General features: G+C 38.2%; 1 protein-coding gene across 2 annotated transcripts; it reads left to right on the top strand.

The window, feature by feature from the left end:
• The first annotated feature begins 470 nt into the window (after positions 1-470).
• Positions 471-18,096, top strand: TTLL1 (TTL family tubulin polyglutamylase complex subunit L1). Of its 2 annotated transcripts, none has more exons than XM_079303809.1 (10): positions 471-582; positions 3,179-3,311; positions 4,506-4,714; positions 5,856-6,036; positions 7,098-7,232; positions 7,401-7,509; positions 10,453-10,596; positions 12,332-12,418; positions 13,527-13,690; positions 15,214-16,400. In XM_079303809.1, exons 2-10 carry the CDS (start codon positions 3,199-3,201, stop codon positions 15,341-15,343), a joined length of 1,272 nt encoding a protein of 423 aa, XP_079159935.1. In that variant the 5' UTR covers positions 471-582; positions 3,179-3,198; the 3' UTR covers positions 15,344-16,400. The 2 variants fall into 2 exon arrangements, with proteins under 2 accessions (XP_079159935.1, XP_079159936.1); XM_079303810.1 differs by having other exon boundaries at positions 526-616; positions 15,214-18,096.
• Positions 18,097-19,607: the final 1,511 nt, after the last annotated feature.

Genomic DNA, 19,607 nt, shown 5'->3' with positions numbered 1-19,607 from the left:
CTTTTTATGGAAGAACTTTTGTATGTGTAAATCAGGGTCCCCTGCACAGGGACCAAAACTGTAACTTTTTATGTACTATTTTTCTCACTCATTTCTCACCATGAATCACAGTTATTGATCACATTGTTGTCATTATCAGCAGAGGTTTCCCAGAGCAGCCGTGGCTGCCCCATCCCTGGCAGTGTTCCAGGCCAGGCTGGATGGGACTGGGAGCAGCCTGGGATAGCGGAAGGGTTTTTTTTATATTCTGGTAACATGCAGGAAGGTTCTGTCACGCGAGGGCCTTTCACAAACCCATGTACTCATGGACTGATGTTTATTAGCGCTCGTTTCCCGCCACGGGGCAGGCCCAACCCGCAGACACTTGAAATCCAAACGTCCCCACACAGCAGGGTCAAGGCGGAGGCGGCTGGGCGGGTTCGGGGCTTTCCCGAGCAGCACGCTCCGCTCCCTCAGGAGAGCCCGGCCCGCCCCGCACACAACATGGCCGGCGGCGGCCCCTCAGCCCCGCCCCGGGCGGCGGCCGGAACGGGCGGGGCCATGGCGGCAAGCGGCGGGGACGGCCGGCGCTGAGGGGAGCAGGTGAGCGGGAGCCGCGGGGCGGATCCTGTCCTGGGTGTCCGTCCCCTCCCCGACATCCTCTCCACACACCCACAGCCCCAGTCCCTTCCCCTTCCTCCGCAGCCCCATGCCTGTCCCACATGCACCCGTCATAGGCGCGCCATGCGCCCATACCCACACATACATCCACACACAGACACACCCCACACATGCATCTCCACACACAAAAAGGCACCCCACAAATACACACCCCACACACAGAAATACACACCCCTCCATCACCCACAGCCATGTGTCTCTTTCAGGCTCCTTCCCCTCCATAACTCTTCGGGAATCTCACTGCATGCCCTCCTGGTGGCACAGCCGAACTGGATTTTCCAGTCATAAATTTAATAATGAAGCGCAGTTATATCTCGTACTGTTAAAAGGAGGTAGAGGTTGCTGGGTTGCATGCTGGAAGTTTGAATGTGTAGCTGTCTTGTACAATCTCACCGGGTTATCTAGAATACCTATTTGCAGATTAGATTATTTCTCTAGAAAATTACATTGTATTAAAATTATACTAATTTTTGTGCATTCTTGTTTGTGGGTTTTGGCGATCAATTTATACAAAATTGGAAGATTTTGTTTACAGGCTGCTTAAACATCGTCTGAGATTGATCAAACTCTGCAGAAACCAAGGAGACATTTTCAGTTTGCTGTTGTATAACTATTCTTTCAATCCTTCTGTAGCAGGAGGGATCTGTGAGGCATCAAGTTCCTAAAACAGAAAAAGAATTGCACTCTTGTAATTTTTATTTTGATTTCTGGTAGAAGTTATCTCCAGTGTTTAGCTCTGGGTTAATTTTAGCTCATCTTCCTGTGTGTGAATTGACCAAGGAGTCAAAGAAACAGATATAATGTTAGGTTTGAATTTTGGTGGATATCTTGAGGTACCTTGGAGATGAGAAGAATGTTGGTTTAAAACCTTTTGAAAAGTTTACTTTGTGGTTGGTTAATACTACTGTAGCCTTTAATGCATTTCCTTTTGAAGGGACAATCATGTAGCAAGCAGACTAATCCCTGAATTTTTAAAACCACAACAAGGTGGTGTGTGTGGTATTAGTGAGTCACTGATGGTGAGTCATCCAAACTTCAACACAAATAAATTAATTGTTTAATTTGCTTTTGTTCTGGTAATATCTGGAAGGCCCAGAGAAAAATCACGACCTTGTAGAGCTAGGGGTTGTATATAAGCACACACAAGCAGACAGACCCTGAGCCTTTGTATACTCTTTTGTATCTAAGCTTGATTTCAGATTGCTTTACCAACATGAATACAAATATGTGTCTTAAACTTTCTAAAACTGAAGTGTATTAGTAAACATTTTGGCCTTGTAGGATTTGACAGGATAAATAGATAAATAGTCTGTGTGGGGTTATATGGGTTATACCTCCCAGAAAGAAACAATATAGAAACAAATATACATTTCCATATCTAGTCCTAGGAAATTAAGACCCCCCTTGAATTCCAGTCCAACATGTTGCTTGTAGAAATTGCATTAACATTACATTGAATTAACATTAATTAATTACATTGCTGCATTTAGTAAAGGTGATTTTCTGTTTTAATTTACTTTTCAATGGAAAATTGTGTGTAAAAGGGGCAGTAGATGGTGGGTGTGTGGTAACCCAGCTCTCCCCCACTCCCTCTGCACGATGAGTTTTTGGCAAAGTAATGTAAGCAATAATAACAAATGTAGGGAAAATAATAAAAATACAGGGAGAACCATCCCTACCACCACCCCCATTAGGTCAGTGAGGTGGTGGGATGGGATGCTCAGAGAAGCTGTGCTGTCTGTGTCTTCAGGGCTTTTCAAAACATAAATGGGTAAAGCTCTGAGCAAACTGTCCAGACCTCATACTCTGACCCTGCACTGAGCAGGAGGCTGGACAGAGGCACTTGCTGAGGTCCCTTCCTGCCAGCATGGTCGAGTGATCCTAACAAAAGGCTGACCTGGGCTAGTGAGAGATCTAATGTAGAAGGTGACATCTGGTGTCAGGAGCTGAACTGCAGTTTGTAAGCACTCTTCTAACAACCTGACCTTTGGGGAAATCCTCCTGTAAGGGTTTAATGGTATCAGTTATAAGGTCAGTAACTTCAGATCCCTCCCCTGAGGTCCTGCAAATCTTGATTGTTGATAGAGCATGTAAGGGATTTCTCTTGGAATAATGGGGTTTTATTCTACAGGCACCACGTGAACCAGATGAGCTTTCCTGCTTTAACACAAAGCAAAAATATATGTTGATAAATTAGAAACAATACAATATCTGTATTGGTTCTTTAAACATTACCCAGTGTGGAATAGGGGGGTTCTGTCAGTAGTGTATTTAAGGGAAGGTTGCATGCCTGTTTATAAAAGGTGGGGAGTGTGAAAACTCTCCCTGTAATCAGTGTCCTTGTGTGCAGTTGTCCAGCTGAGAAATGCAGGGTTTCAGTCTGAGCCTAGATGTCATTTCCTTGGGTTTTAAACTAATATACTTATGTGAGAGCATTTTCTAGGTGCCACTTCACTTCTGCTTTTACTTCCCTGTATCCTCCCCTGTTTTCAACTTCAAACTTTTCTGTAACAAACAGGTTGATTCCGCTTTAGGATAATGGCAGGAAAAGTGAAGTGGGTAACTGACATAGAAAAATCTGTTTTAATAAACAACTTTGAAAAAAGAGGATGGATTCAGGTGGCAGAAAATGAAGACTGGAATTTTTATTGGTAAGTACCCTGCCGTTGCCAATTTCTTCTATCAATGTTATGGAGGCTTGCCCTTTTTCCAGACTCCAGACTTCAGTAATAAACTGTATTTTCCTTCTCTTCATGATAGTGATTTTTGTTCAGGCTAATTTTCAACATTTCAGTACTGAAAGTGAATGAGAAATTAGATCAAGATTGTGGTAAAAGGAGGAGAGTAAATAATCTTCTCATTTGATATTTGTCTAATATAAGACCATGAAATGCTGTCCTAGAATGCAGTAATCTATTGACTGGCAGGATCAGTCCTCTTTCAATAAACCAAACAATTTATGATGTTCCTTTCAAATACATCAGAGTGGCAGTTTGTGCTGCCAAATGTACCCTTTGTGACCCACTTATTGAAATGGACAGGAATCTAAATGGGCAGGAATCTAGTAATCTGCTCATGCTTTTGGAATGCAGTTGGGAGAGTGGGGAAACACTCATGGAAATTGCTGTGTGACTGGTTGTATTGTTTTGGGTTAGGTTTTTTTTCCTTCCTGAAATGATAATGTAGCAGATTGATGGCATTCAGGAAATATTCTTACATTTTCATATTGAGACATCTAATATGGAAAATTCTTTGTCTGTACTCTTCTTTGAAAAGCATAGTTAGTAATTGACTTAATGGCTGTGTCCCTGCAGCACTTTCATCTGGTATATAACTAAACATCCACAGGGGTTTTTAGCAGGACCTCTTAGCCAGTTTTCAAGTGATATGTTTGAATTCCTTTGTAATCCAAGTAGCAAGGCAATCAGTAGGAGGTTGGATTTGTGGCTTTTTTGAAGAGGAAGGGTGAGTTTCAAGCGTGTGACGTAACAGATTTAGGAAGTGGATTCTGTAGCATTTGGGTGCACTTCAGTCATTTTTAGGCCCTGCTGGGGACTGACCTGACTATCAACAGGCCAGAGTTGAGTAGGACCCATTTGTCATCTTTCTGTCCTCACTTCCTGCACCAATTTCAGCAGTAGTAGAGGGACTGATTAACCTTCAGCAGGATTTCATTTGTTTTGTTAATAGAACTTCAGGATATTGGATTGCCACTGCAACAAAATATTAAATATAAAGAGAAATGAGAGAGAGAAAAGATGAAGAATTTGGAGGGAAAAGATCTCTAACTTGTCCTGAAGTGTGTTTCTTGAGAGAAATCATTTGATGTCTGTCTTTGGTTTCAGGATGAGCGTCCAAACAATCAGAAATGTGTTCAGTGTGGAAACTGGTTACCGCCTCTCTGATGACCAAATTGTCAACCATTTCCCAAACCACTATGAACTGACCAGAAAAGATTTGATGGTAAAGAATATCAAGAGATACAGAAAAGAACTTGAGAAAGAAGGAAGTCCTCTTGCAGAAAAGGATGAAAATGGGAAATATATTTATTTGGGTATGTTGTTCTTATTATCAGCATTCAGCTTATTTTCTTAGGGAGTCAGTAACTAGAATTGAAGCAGCTTTTTTGTGCATGCAGCACTGAAATTCTGGAGTGTTATGACATTAAAGTGGCTACCTTGAAGTGCTCTGTTCCTCTTTTGGGTTTGATTCATTTGGGGTTTCTCAGAAATTATTTTGGAGAGGGAAAATTGTGAGTTTAAGATACTTTGCAATTGGTTAGTGATGAAATCAAAGGGATCTGCTAGTTCATATGAGAGAGGGTTGCAGTTTCTTTAATTCCGAAGTGAAAAACCATTATGAGAAAATCTTACAGTAGAGCAAAAACTAATACTTTTTGCAGAAAGGCTCTAGGCAGAACTGGATGAAGAAACACTTCAGAGGGGAAATTTGGGAGAAGTAGGGGAACTAATAATGACTGCTAGAAAACAAAACAAAAAGCAAACCAGACAAAAAAATTACCCAACAAACCCAAACCCCAAAACTAAGCCAAGAATAGATCAGTCATTGAAATGGAACAGAGTGGGATATGTGGAGTTGAATTTTGTCTTGGAAGAGTGAAATGAAAATGCTTCATCCATGTAAGAAGGCAGTTCTTTAGGGATGGAAGTGAAAATAATTTAATAGCAAAAAGTGAAAAATGTTTTTCTTTAGGTTCAGTAATCATGGTAAAACTGAATGTGGGAGCAAAGAAAAATGGTAGGAGTTTAGAATAAGATATAATAAGAATAATGGGAGTTACATGGAAATAAAAATTACACAGCCAAAGAGGATTTTTGCCTGCACAGAGCATGCTAAAGAATGGTGAAAGTTGATACAGGAAATCGAGACATTTTAGTTGTTTAGTTGGAGTGGTGTTTAATGCTCTAATTGCACAGCATATAAATAGAAGAAGAAAATTATTGACATTAATTAGAATCTATTACTATGAACTTAGCATTGTGCAACATTTTGCCATTTTTTAAGTAAAAAACTAGAATGTAAATGAGATAAAAAGCAACAGGAGTCTTAATGAAGGTGGATCATGCCAGGCTAGAAAACTGAAAATACAGACCTTTTATTTTTCAGTGTTTATGTGTCAATAACCTTACCAGAGTGTCTTCAATTATGCACCTTTTTTTCCTCCCTTAATTCAGATTTTGTTCCTGTGACTTTTATGCTTCCTGCCGATTATAATCTCTTTGTTGAAGAGTTCAGAAAGAATCCCTCCAGCACATGGATTATGAAACCTTGTGGCAAAGCTCAAGGGAAAGGAATATTTCTAATCAATAAACTCTCCCAAATAAAAAAATGGTCTCGAGACAGCAAAACATCTTCGTGAGTTTTTAAAGCCTGACCCTTTATTGTACTTTCTGTAATTAGGTGAACTACATCATCATGCTGATTGTCTGATGCATTGGAAAAGTATTCCATTACTATTATTATTATTATTGCTTGTTCATTTTATAGTTAGGTTTGCATTTAATCTCAGTTGTTATCTGGTTTCCTCCTTCAACAGGTTATAATACTTGTTTTGGTATGAGGAAGTACAGGGAACTTTTCAATTAATATTCTTTAAAAAATTGCCTTCAGTGTTTTTGGGGAAAAACTTGCACAGAAAGAAATTGTTCTGCTTGACCGTATTAAATAACAGGAAGCCAGAAAAAAACCTTCCCCTCAGCAATTTCAGTAATTGTTTAATATATATTAAATCACTTTTTAAATTAGTACAAAGGAAGAGTGCATTTCTATGAAATAAATGTATTTTCCTTTTACAACACAAAATAATACATGCCATGTTGATGATCTCCTTTCAAATGGATAAAATAGGTTAACAATTTTATGTTTTTTTCTGATTAGAAGATTTGATCACACAACTGATGTTTTTTCCTGTGATCAAGTGACTGGTGAATATCATTTGAGTATTTTCCCCCCTGTTTGGTTTGGAATCTGGAGAATGTCACAATCTGAAAGTTATATTAACTTTTCACAGTGGTTTGCGATTGCACACCAAGCAGAAATGCAAATATTCCAGTGGTACAAGACCTTGAATAATGAAGGTAGTCCACTACATTCTTTGTGCTTGTCTAGACCTTGCCAAGCTCTAAATTCTCCTCAAGGGAAGAAGGCTGGATTGTAGAGCTGCATTCTGAATTGCTTGGTCAGCTACTGTGTGAGTTTAAATGACTAATTGATTTTGGTCATCTGTACAGTATTTTCAGCTTTTTTTTTGTATATAAGGCCTGATGCCAAGTGTGTGTTATTGTCCACCACAACTTCATAGGTTGTTTTGGCAAAAGAGGCAAATTTCAGTCAACTCAGGATTTACAGAAGTAAAAGACTTTAGCTGTTTTACTGTTGCAAATACCATATTGTGAGGCATGGTTGGTGTTTTTCAGGTTTGTGTCTCAGTCTTCCAAAGAAGCCTATGTGATTTCCCTCTACATCAACAATCCCTTACTAATTGGTGGAAAGAAATTTGATCTTCGTCTCTATGTTTTGGTGTCTACCTACCGTCCACTGAGATGTTACATGTAAGGCTTCACGTCTTTGTATTTTGTTAAGAGATAATGTCCAGTGTAGTCAAAATAATGCTGTGCATGTTGCACAAAGAAGCATGACCTGTAAATGGTATACTAGGATGCTCACTTCCTTGCTTCTTGCAGTGATTTAACACATTTTAATGACTTTTTGCATTTGAGGTACAAGCTTGGATTTTGCCGGTTTTGCACAGTGAAATACACACCAAGTACAAGTGAACTGGATAACATGTTTGTACATCTCACAAACGTTGCCATTCAGAAACATGGGGTAAGTGTGCTGAGTTCTTAGATGCTCTTTTGTAGCAAGACTGATTTTCTTAAATTGTCCCAAAGAATGGGAATCAAAAGGTTTTGTCATCTCTTCATCATCCTGCAATTAAAATACTTCACCTTGCACTCACAAATAAATACATTTTAGAATTTAGAAATTTTAGAAAACCACAAATTAAAAGTCAGGATAATGAGTTGCAGCTCTGTAATAGAGTGTGATATCTTGAGTATTGACTTGCAGTAGTTGAGAGCAGGGGTCTCCTTTCATTTAAAAGCCAATATGCTCACTTATGCATTGAACAATGAAATTAATGAGCTTGGATCATGTGGATATGTACTTTATAATAGTGGCTTAGTATCTCCTTCCTCATTCTCCATTCCCCCTCTCTCTGGCAGTTAATTCAATTTCTTCTTTCCAACACTTATTCATTACAGGACTTTCCAGCTTCTTCCAATGTTCCCCCACCCTCCTGCCCCCTGCCTTCCCTCTGTGAGAAACAAAGGGAATGTGCAGATGCAAACTTGAGATAAGTAAGTGCTGCCTGGCCACCTGGTGGCTTCATCTTGCATGGACAAAGCTGGAGCTCTGCCTGCAGGACAGTTCTGTGCTGTAATTTGCCATTGATATTCATGTGGAAATATGAGAGCTTTCCCAGCCCTTCCTTATGGCAAAGTAGGCTGAAATTCAGCTGTGAGGAGGGAAGGTTAGTGGGGCAGGGGTGACATAAATGATCATCAAGTGTCACTTGCCAAGCCTTGTTCCTTCAGAGAATGACTTGATAATGATTGTCCCTTTGGTGTTTTTAGCAGATGTCTGTGATTTACAAACCATGCCTCTGGTACAGTCATTAAAACTCTATTGTTGCACTTCCTCATGCCAGAAGCTTTATTTTAGTGGTATAGAAAATAATATATATGGACACACACACAAACACATGCTCCTGGTTGTATTAATGTAGGTATACACGTGCACTCATACACAAGATACATGAAATGTATCTTAAATTAAAACCTTGCTTAATGTGCCTTCTCTGCTGCTGTTCCATAAGATATACACCATAGCAGAGCTGCTTTTGGATATTACTGTAATAACAATGTGAATGATAATGTTGGTAGCTCTAAACCAGGGTAAGTGGTCAAATATGGCATTTTTCAGTACTACAAACGTTTTATTGCTCAGGTGCTGATTTTTGAAGTGCTTCAAACATGTTTGGGTTTGACAGGGCACACTGAGAATTACATATGACAAAAGCAGGTCCCATAGAACTTAGAGAAAAAATCCTGGTGCTGTTGCCATAGCAGTGAAGATGTGAGGAACATGGTACGTTGCCTACCTTGTTATTATGAACCTTTCCATCTTCTCTACAAGTTAAAGAATGGCCTTCAAGATTTTTCCCAAATAAAAAAAGTGACTGTGGTGGTGAGGTCACTTAGAATAAAGGACAACAGAAGTGAATGTAGAAGTAGCAGCCTAAGAATGTGGAATCATTACTAGAATATTTGAAAAGCCTTTTATAAATTATAAATCACTGTTACCTGTTCAGTCTTGCAGAAAGGCAGTAGAGAAGTTTAATGTAAAGCTGTGCTACCCATCCTATTTGTAATGTTTTAAATGTGCCTGCAACTTCAGAGGCATTTAGACTGTACAGTTTTAGTCTTCTAAAACTGTACCTAATTTGAGCTGCCAGTAATTTGTAAAAATGATGATGAGGTGCTGTGTAATGCATGTATAATGCAAACAGAACAACAATAATTCTTATACATTATTACTTTCACTTTGTTTTAATGTCTTTAATTAAATAACCGTGTCTGTGTAAAGCTTTATCCAGGTGCAATCTATTTTGATTTGAGTAATACTTCTAAAGGGCAAAGAGGGCTGAAACTTTGATCTGTGTTCCCTTGCTGGAATCTGTTCTCAAGACATTTTTTCCATGGAGCAAATCCTGAGAAACATGTTTCAGGTCTTTATTTGTTCAGTCCAGTTTTCCAAATTTACTAATGGGGGAGCTATAGGAGAAAGCCTTATAATAACATAGATGCTTCTCTTACCTTGTCCTAGAGAATGACAGAATTTGTTCTTCTGAGAACCTTTTTCTGCTCTATGCATTCTGTGTTTTGTAATTTAGCAGGCATACAGTAATTAATTCTCAGAAATGCTCTGAGGAGAACACTTTATAAAGGGACAAAGCATTTGTCCTGAGAGTTCCTTGAGGGCTGAACATGTTCCTTTCCATCACTATGAGCAACGCTCGCTTTGCTCTTGTCTTTCCATTTAAAGAGAAATAATGCAGAACCTTGATAGCCTCTGAAAAGACAACATAAGGTAACCTCCTGTTTCCCCCTGTTCAGTTTCAGTTACACTTGGTGGGGTTTTGTACTGAATTACTTGAAAAATTTAACTTTTAAAAACAATTCAGGTGTCATTTCACTATGTTCTTGAATGTAACTGTTATCAGTAGCACCATTAAGAAGATAGGAGGGAACAGACAAGTTGTACTTTAAATAAATAAACACAAACACTTTCAAGGTCTGCAGTTTACAACAGGTACCTACAGTGGAATTCTGCTATTGCTCATTAAATGTTTTTTTCCTTATCCCCAAAGTAGCAAAACATTCAGTTCTTTCACATTTTAAAACTTCTATTTCCAAATCATAACTCATAGTTTACTGTAAAACTGTCCAAGTACCCATTGTTTTTTTCTAAGAAAGATTTATTACTTGATTTGCAATGTGTGATACAAGCATATTAGTGCTATAATAAAAGCAGTTGTTTATGCAGAGAGCAGTTCAAAGCTGTGGTCTTTATAAACCTGCAAGAGCAATTAGCCAGGTTTGTTTTTAGAGCAGTACTTGTAAGTATAAGGGGACTTTTTCTGGGGATGAAAAAAACCTGCTGAACAACTTCAAAATCTTAGACTGAGTGAGCTCCTTAACTCTTCAGGATGATTACAACCACATCCATGGAGGCAAGTGGACAGTGAGTAACTTACGCCTGTATCTGGAGAGCACCCGTGGAAAGGAAGTCACCAACAAATTATTTGATGAAATCCACTGGATAATTGTGCAGTCCCTGAAGGCTGTGGCGGTGAGTGCTGCCTGCAATAACATTTCAGCTGCAGGTTTCCCATAACCATGTGAGCTTGCCATTCAAACCCCTACATCTGTTTTCTGCTCTTTGAGTGATGGTGTTGATGCTGATTTCGGCAGCTCTCTTATCTCTTGATTTCTTGATACTTCTTGAGATGAAGGAACTGAATCTTGGTTGAGTGAGTGGGTTGAGCTGTCTGTGGATATTTGAAGGAGTGAATTCCCTCCTTCCTTGGGGGATTTGTGAGCTATTTAATATGACTTGACAGTGCCCTTGTGAGCAGTGTTAAGTTCTGCCAGCATGTGTGACGTCATTCCAGCAATAACAAATGTGTCAAAGAAAAAAAAATCTCTGGAGGACAATTTATCAAAGGAAACCTAAGGCTATTAGTTCACCAGAGTTACATAACATGCTTTTACCACTTTTATATACAAGCCACAGAGTTAACATTAATTTATTTTACAAAAAAAGCAGCAGCAGCCAGTTCTCTTCTTGAGTGACTTTCTAGTGTGTAGGTAATATTCTCTGATCACATTACAAGGGCAGGTATCACTCTGGGACTCAGCAGGGTTAACTGAGGGGCTCACTGTTGCCAAGGACTCTCCTGGTTCCAAGTACATTGTCTTGTCATCTCTCTTGGGTTGGTCCTGGCACCATTTAGAGCTGAATCAGCTCACTTGTGCACTGACAATTACTACCTTGCTTTATTGATGGCTTGGTGTTCTGCCAGGGGAATTAGCTGAGTCACAGAAGGAGCAGATGAACACCAGAATCAGCACAAGAAACAGGGACAAGGTCATGCAGCTAGGATCAGTGGGAGCTGGGGAAGCATGGCTTAACCTGGCCTCTGCTGTGCAGTCGTATCTGAAAGTACTTGGGAGAAGAAAAGGGATATAATAAAATTTTAGCAGAACCTTAGAAAAGTGGTGAGAATGATGGAGCATGAAATTTGTTGTTCCTCTGTCCTTCTGACAACAGCATGTGTAATTAGATTCTTGTTCCTCCTTCCCCCTTTTGGCCCCTGAAGAAATGAAAAGCTTCATTTCTAGTCATGAGGAAAACATCTCAGAAACCTTCACAAAATTTTCTCTGAAAGATCTAAGGGCATTCATTCACATGAAAGAAAGTATTATGCCATGCATACTGCAAATGTTTAGCAGATGCTGGAAAGCTCCTGGTTCTCTAGAGAATGTGCATCTAAGCACAACTTGATTCTTGGTCTCTCTTGGCTTTGGGGTTATAGTTACCTTGAGTAATTATAATTTTAAAAAGTATTTTGTAATTGACCTAACATATCTGCATAGTTACATCAGCAGAATAAAATAAATGTCTTTGAATTGCTTTTCTAAAGTTTAAAGAATTCACAATTATATGAAGCTGTAAATTTTCAAACTTTCTGTTTTCTCCTGATGCATGCAGGCCTTAAATATAGTTATTACTTTTGCAAAGTATGAAAACGCTTTCACTATGGAAACATAATGGCAAATTAACATAATTTAATACTTAACATCAATGCAATTATTAGTACTGAAATATTTACATACAGTCTCAAAAAAAGAAGCAGTGCTGAATCTACTAGTTAGCAGGCTTATATTTGAGTTACAACACTGAAAAGTGTTGTGGAAGATTAATAATGTCATCACATGGGATTTCTAGCAGAGAAAGTGTGTAATTGGGTTACTTACTGAAGAACAGATTTTAATAAGTATTACTGTCTTTTCTTCTTCCCCAGCCTGTAATGAATAATGATAAACACTGCTTTGAGTGTTATGGATATGACATTATCATTGATGACAAGCTTAAACCCTGGCTAATTGAGGTAAAGTTTTATAAAATACAGCAAAAAACTGCATTCTCATTTCACAGAATAAAACTAAGTAGATTTCAATGTAGTCCTTCCTCTTTTTAAACTATACTTTTTATCAGGTAAGTGGATTAAGAAAAAATATTGGAAAGTCAGATAGGTCATGTGAGCTATCATGTGCTATCAAGCTAGCATATGCTTTTCTTTCCCATTATTTTGGTGTTTCTATTTGTGGCTTTCTGTTTTGGTTTCTAAATGCAGTGCATTCATACAACTGCACTTGAGAGGAAGTCTGAATTTTAGCAGCCCTATTAAATACTGGATTGGTACCTGGAAAATGAGCATTGACTTCATGGAGCATAATATCAAATTTAATTTTTAAGTGCTGTCATGGCCTTAATACAAGTTGAGAAGAAACAAAAGGAGCATACAAAGAATAGATGGAATATTTGGAAAGTTGGGGGGTTTTTTTGATATAAATTTCTCTTTGGTATATTAACTTTAGATCTGTATGTAAACATAAATTTTATCCATGCCTTTCCCTTCTCAATCTAATCTGAAGTGAACTTCATTGAAAAAGAAATCATCTGTTTACCATTCTGATACTACTTCTCCAAAATAAATGGGGAACAAAGTTAAGTTAAATGAATGACAGCTTTAATTAAACAAGATACAATGTAGTGCTTTGAATAGAGAGCACTCTTCAGCTCACAATATAATAGTGGAGATAAGAACGTAGAGAAAAGTTGTTTACCTAGAATAGAGCCACAGATTTCTGTGTGTAACAGTTGTTCATGTGAACTGGGCAAATTTTAAGTACTCAAATGTGCGGGGTTGTAACAGTGTAAAGAGAAAATGAAACAAAAATTCTGTCTTGTCTGATTCACCCTGGTGAATCTCATCTCAACAGAAATCTTCAGGCTGACCCTGCGGACACTTAACAAGACTGGTACTTTCCTGTCTAAGTACAGAAAAAATGCCCAGTGGGGAATTCCTTCCAGTGCCTGAGGAACTGGAAGATGTGCATTGAGCCACAATTTCCATATGGCACACACAGACACCACACATGCTGTTTGGAGAACACTCCAAAAACTGATACTGGTTTTTTTTTCTCCTTTTGTAGGTTAATGCTTCCCCTTCTCTTACTTCCAGCACCGCTAATGATCGCATCTTGAAGTATAATCTTATTAATGACACACTGAACATTGCCGTGCCTAACGGGGAAATTCCTGACTGCAAATGGAATAAATCTCCACCAAAAGAGGTTCTGGGCAATTATGAAGTCTTGTAAGTTTGATCAATGTTTCATATAAAGGCTAATGTTTTTCTGTCACCTCACTTTTTTTGATGTGTAATGTAGACCAAAAAAGTAAGGTGAACTTCGTTCTGATGTGAAAAATGGGCACAAAGTACCACTTAATTTCATTGGAGCTGCATTGGAGGTGGGAGTGCATTAAAGCAGAGTTCCCTTGCCTCATGTCCAGAGAGAATGTTGTCTGAAAAGCCCCTCCTTGCATCTTCTGAGCTTCCATCAGAGAGACAAAAGCAAAGAGAATGTTTGTCTTCTACATGTTTTAGTTTAATTGTATGGAGGTTAATATATACATGGTACTTAAACAAGTTAAAATAGTTGATTTTGGTTTAAAAATTATTTGATGCAAATTTTATCTCAGTTCATAGCAATAATGCCTCTTGAGTCCTGTGATTCATGAATGTAATAATAAATAATAAAATTGCTAGATATTTTTTAAATTCCTTGATCTGTATTATAAGAAGACAAATTAAGGAAACTTAGACTTTTATGTTTGAATATCTACAAGATTTATCTAGGATTTATTGGTTTTATGCAGAAGAACACTGATTTGAACACCATATTGCTGACACAGTTTCTCATCTTTTTTGAGAAAATGTGTGCATAGCTTCTCTAGCACTAGAGAATTGCTAGAATTGCTCAGTATGTCAGTAATGCACTTTATGTACATTGCTGATCCACTAGTTCATACTCAAATACTTTTTCCCTATACTAGTAAAAGCAGTTAAACATAAGTGATCTGAATTAGGATTTAAGATTTAATGAGTGTTATATAAATGGTAGCTATGAATACATAAAAGAGTATAATTAAGTATATATTGTGATTTTTCTACAAGTTTTTTTAGTATTATCTCTTGTTAATTACAATTACCTATCTATAACCAAATTCTGCTTGGAATTTGCTCAGCAGCTGAAATGTCAGTGTATGTTGAGGTTCTCTGAGGCTATAATGGATTTAGATATTTACAGAACCACTCATCACTCTGGTTAAGTGTTACCAAATACTGAAGTCACCAAATGCATTTTGTTTGATCACATGGCTGTTTAGTTCACCTCATTCTTTCCCTTCTCTCTCTGTGATGCAATAGGGGAGTTTTAACACTGCAGCTAACAATCCTCCCTTTGAAGCAGTAGCTCAGGAGTTATTTAAACTGGCAGCAGTCTGATGTTCTGCTTAACCACAGATCTGCAGAAGTACATGGGGAATTTCACAAGCACAAAATTTTACAAACTCGGGAGTTCGACCAAAGCTGCGAGATGACTTGGTTATTTCAAACTGGAGCTGAAGATACTTCAGATTATCTGTATTGTAAAATTACAGATTTGTAGAATCATAGCTGCATGTCATGCTATGCCTGCACGAAGCTGTGTGTAGAACAACTTGTATCAAACTCCAGTTCTAGCTAGTAAGCAGAATAGAAAGTAGAAGTAGAAAGTGCAGGAGCCACTGCTGTTTGTGCAGCAGGACAAGGCACTGGAGGGGTTTTGTTCCCTGCAGGTACGATGAAGAGATGGCGCAGAGCGATGGGACCGACCGCGACCTGCGGGGCCGGCCTGGGCAGCCCACGGGGGTCAAAGGAAGCCGTGCAAGGGATTCAGGAAAGCCTGTCCTCACCACCTGGAAGTGAGGACAGAAAAAACAGCTGCACTCTTGGTAGGAAGACATCAAGAATAACTTGAAGTTTTGGAACAGATTCCTATGTTTTGCTACATTGCATGTAGGAAATACTGATGGAGACAAAACAGCCTTTAAAAAGTGAAACAGACACTCAAAACCCAGGAACTGTACTAGACATATACTGACCTGGTAATTATTACAACAATGCATAGAGAGTGTGTATGTATATGCAATTATGTTTATATAATTTGTATAAGCTAATTCTCAATAATATCAAGAACTTTATTTATAAAGATGGCAACTCTTAAGTTGTTTTCTGAAAGAAACTCCTTGCTGTTCTGAATAGTATTTATTTCCTCTAGTAGCCTATCCCTTCCTGCCTATAATAAATGAGCTGTGGATTCTATAAAAAGGTGATAGTGGTAAGTGTTAATATTTTCACAGTGATGGTTCAGATTCTTTTGGTAAAAAAAGGGCATCTAGAAAAAATTAGCAGTACATGTACTTGAGGCTGTTGCCAGTTAATGCAGCTGTTGATTTATAACCAGTATTAACAAGTTGAAAAGCAAGTCTTTATATGTTAAGGGTCGGGGGTTTTTATTTCCTTTAAGTATTCTGAGCTGGTAATTCTTTAAAGAAGTTTTATGGGAAGTTTTCAGGAAGTTTAATGGACTGAGAGTGTGTTTCAATGGCATATTGATGGACTGTTTCACTAACCATTAATTTTTATTCTGAGATAGTGCATGTCTGTGAAAAACAGACAGAACAACCAGATGCTATGATAAATCTCATTGCTTGAAGCTGATGATAAATTTTTATTTGCACCAGAATCTTTCCATGTATCTATGCATGTATATAAGTCAAATATCTGTATATTTTTGTATATTTTATTTAACAAAAATATTGTTGGACATGGCAAGCTATTTCTGGTAGCTATGGTAAGAACAGCTGTGATGATACCAAAACTAAGATGCAAAGCTTAGCTACCAAAACAAAGGAGCAAAAGATAAAAAGAGGTATTTCAGTCTTCAAACAGCAAAGCATATAAATAAACTAGTGGGGTCTGGGGTTGGCTGTTGCTTCCACCTTGACTTTCCACCACATATTGGATGGTTGTTTGTAAATGGTAACATACATTGGTTTATTCTCCTTCCCTCTTTTTTTTTTTTTTTTTTTTTTTTTTTTTTTTTTTTTTTTTTTTTTTGTAATGTTTAACTTAACTCTCCCAAAAGTTTTTAGTTTCTTGAAAACCTAAACCAAATCACCTGCAACTGCACCACTTCACCTGCTTTGGAAGAGCCTCCTAGAAGAGGGCAGCAAACAATGATCTCTGGGACAGTTGAATACAGTCTGGCAAGAGCAGCTTGTGTTGGGGAAAGGGGGCAGATGAGGGCTGGGCTGACCAATACCCTTACACAGAATCTGGGGTTTATCCTGGCAGCAAAACTGAAATGTGTAGGCTGAGTCATTCCATGCATAATCTTCATTAATCTTGTATATTCCCCTAAAATAACTGATTCTCTCTCCATCAGACTTGAATCTTCTCACTGGGCTCTACAAAAGCATACTCTAGTTAACTTTTGAAATAAGTAAGGCCAAGGCAAGATGATCACTGCAGGATAGTAAAGCTCACCTAAATTCCAGATCTCATATGTTGGGATTTTCTGTTTGGGTTTTTTCATGTGGGGTAAATTGGTGGTGGTGGAAGGTTGATTTGGTTTTTCTCACTTTCTAACTGTAAGTCTTGCTTGCATATTTGAGCCTTCACAGGCAAGCTGCTCTTAAGTAGAGATGTAGTCAGATGTGTTAATCATGAGTGGTGTTGTTTTAATTACATTGTATTTAGTGGGCAGATGTTTCCGGTTTTACCCCCAACTGCCTGTTAGGAATAAAGTGGGAAGCAGTCCCAGCCCTGGGGACTGTGGGCCTGTAGTAAATAGTATTTTGTAGTATGATTATATTTGTGTCAGACAGGTAACATAGGAGGGGTACGGTGATAGAAGGAAAATGAAGCTTTCAGTCACTGCTTGTGATTGATTTCTGTCGTGGCTGGGACAGAGGATGTGTTGTTGTTCTTGTAGTGCAACAGTAGTGCTCCTTTCTGGGAAGGCTTGACATGACAACAAAACCAGGTCTGGGTTTGTAGCATTTATTGCTGTGGAAGGCATTGGAGACTGAATCCAGGGGATACTTTTAGGTGCAATTTCACAATGACCCAATACTGATAATAGCATCTAAATAATCTTGGTTTTCCAAACTAGTTTGTTGGTGATACTCTGTGTTGGCAGTGGTGTTATTACAGGTAGGCTGTGAGTTGAATCAGAGCCTCCAATACATAGGCATTAACAACACAAAATAGTAATGGCACTATCTGTAATGCTACTAATGCTGGATATTCTTATTTAATTGTTTTGGGGGTTTCTGCTGGCTTGGAAAGGGTCAGCTCATTTAAGATTGCATCCTCAGTATTCAGTATTTCAAAAGTCTGGACTGGAAATCTTGCTGTTGCTTTCAAAGATTTCTGTCCCAGTGTGTAGCAGATACATTAAGTAAAATAAAGTATTTACAAAGAATTATTTTGTACTGAAGATGTTTTTGTAGCAGACCTGTCAGTTCTAAACATGCAAATCCTTCTCTCTGGCCCAGTGCAGTATTGGGAAAGCATATTTCAAACCCTTGAGGATGAAACATCTTTGTAAAATATCTAGTGAATTATCAGTAGTACCTCAAAATAAAAGCATTGAAATATTACTAACTAGGGGGGGAAATGTAAAATAAAAATCTAACAGGAATCTTTGACATAGCAAATAATCTCAGAACTAGAATTAAGATTTCAAATGTTGATACCACATTTTAGTTGTATCTCCAACCAATGTATTACTGGTAATTTATCTTGCTGACCCAGACATGAATTTAGTCATGCAATGTTCTCTTAAAAGAGCAAGAATTCAAAGACACTGCAAGTGCAGTGACCCTCTCTCCCTGATCTCATTCCATTTTCTTTTTAAAAACAATAGTCTAGTCATTATATGCATCAGACTGCTTTCTCCTCATTTCCTTTTCTTGACAGGCTTTTTGCAGAGGTTGAAGTTTGAAGGTCTAATTATATTTTCACTTCTAACATATGAAAAACTTATGTATGTAAAGGGAGTTTTAAGGAACAAAACTGAAATAACACGGAATTATAATATACTAAAATTGGTTTTCTGATAATCAGTACTAAACTGTCCTATTTCAACTGTGACAGAGTTAATTTCTTCTCAGTACCTGTTGCAGTGCTGTGTTTTGGATTTGGAATAAGAATGGTGTTGATAACTCACTGATGTTTTGGTTTTTTACTAAGTTTTGTTTATTCTAAGTCCATGACTATTATTTTGTCTTGTCTCATGCTCTGCCAGTAAGGAAGTGCACAAAAGGAAGAGAGAAGGAGCACAACTGGGACAGGTGACCTGAACTGGACAGGATATTCCACACCATGGAATGTCATGGCCAGACTCTCAACTGGGGGAGTTACACAACAGGGATGATTTGGGTTTGGAAAGGGGGGTGTACACATAGTGAGTAGTTGTATTGTGCATCACTTGTGCTTTTTTACCTATTATTATTACTATTACTATTACTATTATTATTACCTATTATTATTGCATTTTGTTTTACTTCCAATTATTAAACTATTCTTATCTCAATATAAAAGTTCTACTTCAATTCTCCTCCATACTCCACCAGTGTGGGAAGGGGAAGAGAGGGAGCTAAGCAAGCAGCTGGGTGGTGTTTCATCTCCAGCTGGGCTTAAAACCACAACACAAACCCCAGGAAAAAAATCTGAGCAGCAATTCTTCCTTTTCTATGCAGAACTTGAGGCCTTGTGCACGTCGGTGAAATGTTCTTGAGAAACTCAAAATTAGGAAGCTCTGTTGCTACGTAATGTCTGTTTTTAAGACTCTTGAAAAATTCTCTGAAGGGATTTAAGGAAAGAGTCTGTGTTAGCTGGAATGAATGTGCTTAAAGCAGCTTTTCTGCAGACTTGGAGGGTGCCAAGGAAACAAAAGCAGTTATAGCTAAGTTCTGTGGGAGAAGAAAGAGGGTGATATGTGGATATTATGCTGTGAGATGCTGGATGCTAGTTTGTGCCTGGTCTTGAAAGGTAAAGGTGAAAATCAATTTAGGAGGAAGAGAAACTGAAAAGCAAAACTGTATTTGCTTACTCAGAGATAAAATCTTCACCTTTTCACTTCTGCATCTTTGACTAAATCTTTTGCTGTAATAGGACAGAA

The sequence above is a fragment of the Erithacus rubecula genome, assembly GCF_903797595.1.
Source record: "Erithacus rubecula genome assembly, chromosome: 4".
NCBI classification, from domain to species: domain Eukaryota; kingdom Metazoa; phylum Chordata; class Aves; order Passeriformes; family Muscicapidae; genus Erithacus; species Erithacus rubecula.
Note: the sequence above shows the minus strand (reverse complement) of the source record. Positions and strands in the feature narration are given on the sequence as shown.

What these genes read in the sequence shown, in the direction of transcription:
- TTLL1 (XM_079303810.1), top strand. Translation starts at nt 3,199, where the DNA reads ATGGCAGGAAAAGTGAAGTGGGTAACTGACATAGAAAAATCTGTTTTA. An exon ending in TGGGAAATATATTTATTTGG is followed by an intron (nt 4,715 to 5,855) that starts GTATGTTGTTCT and finishes CCCTTAATTCAG; the next exon opens with ATTTTGTTCCTGTGACTTTT. An exon ending in CGAGACAGCAAAACATCTTC is followed by an intron (nt 6,037 to 7,097) that starts GTGAGTTTTTAA and finishes GGTGTTTTTCAG; the next exon opens with GTTTGTGTCTCAGTCTTCCA.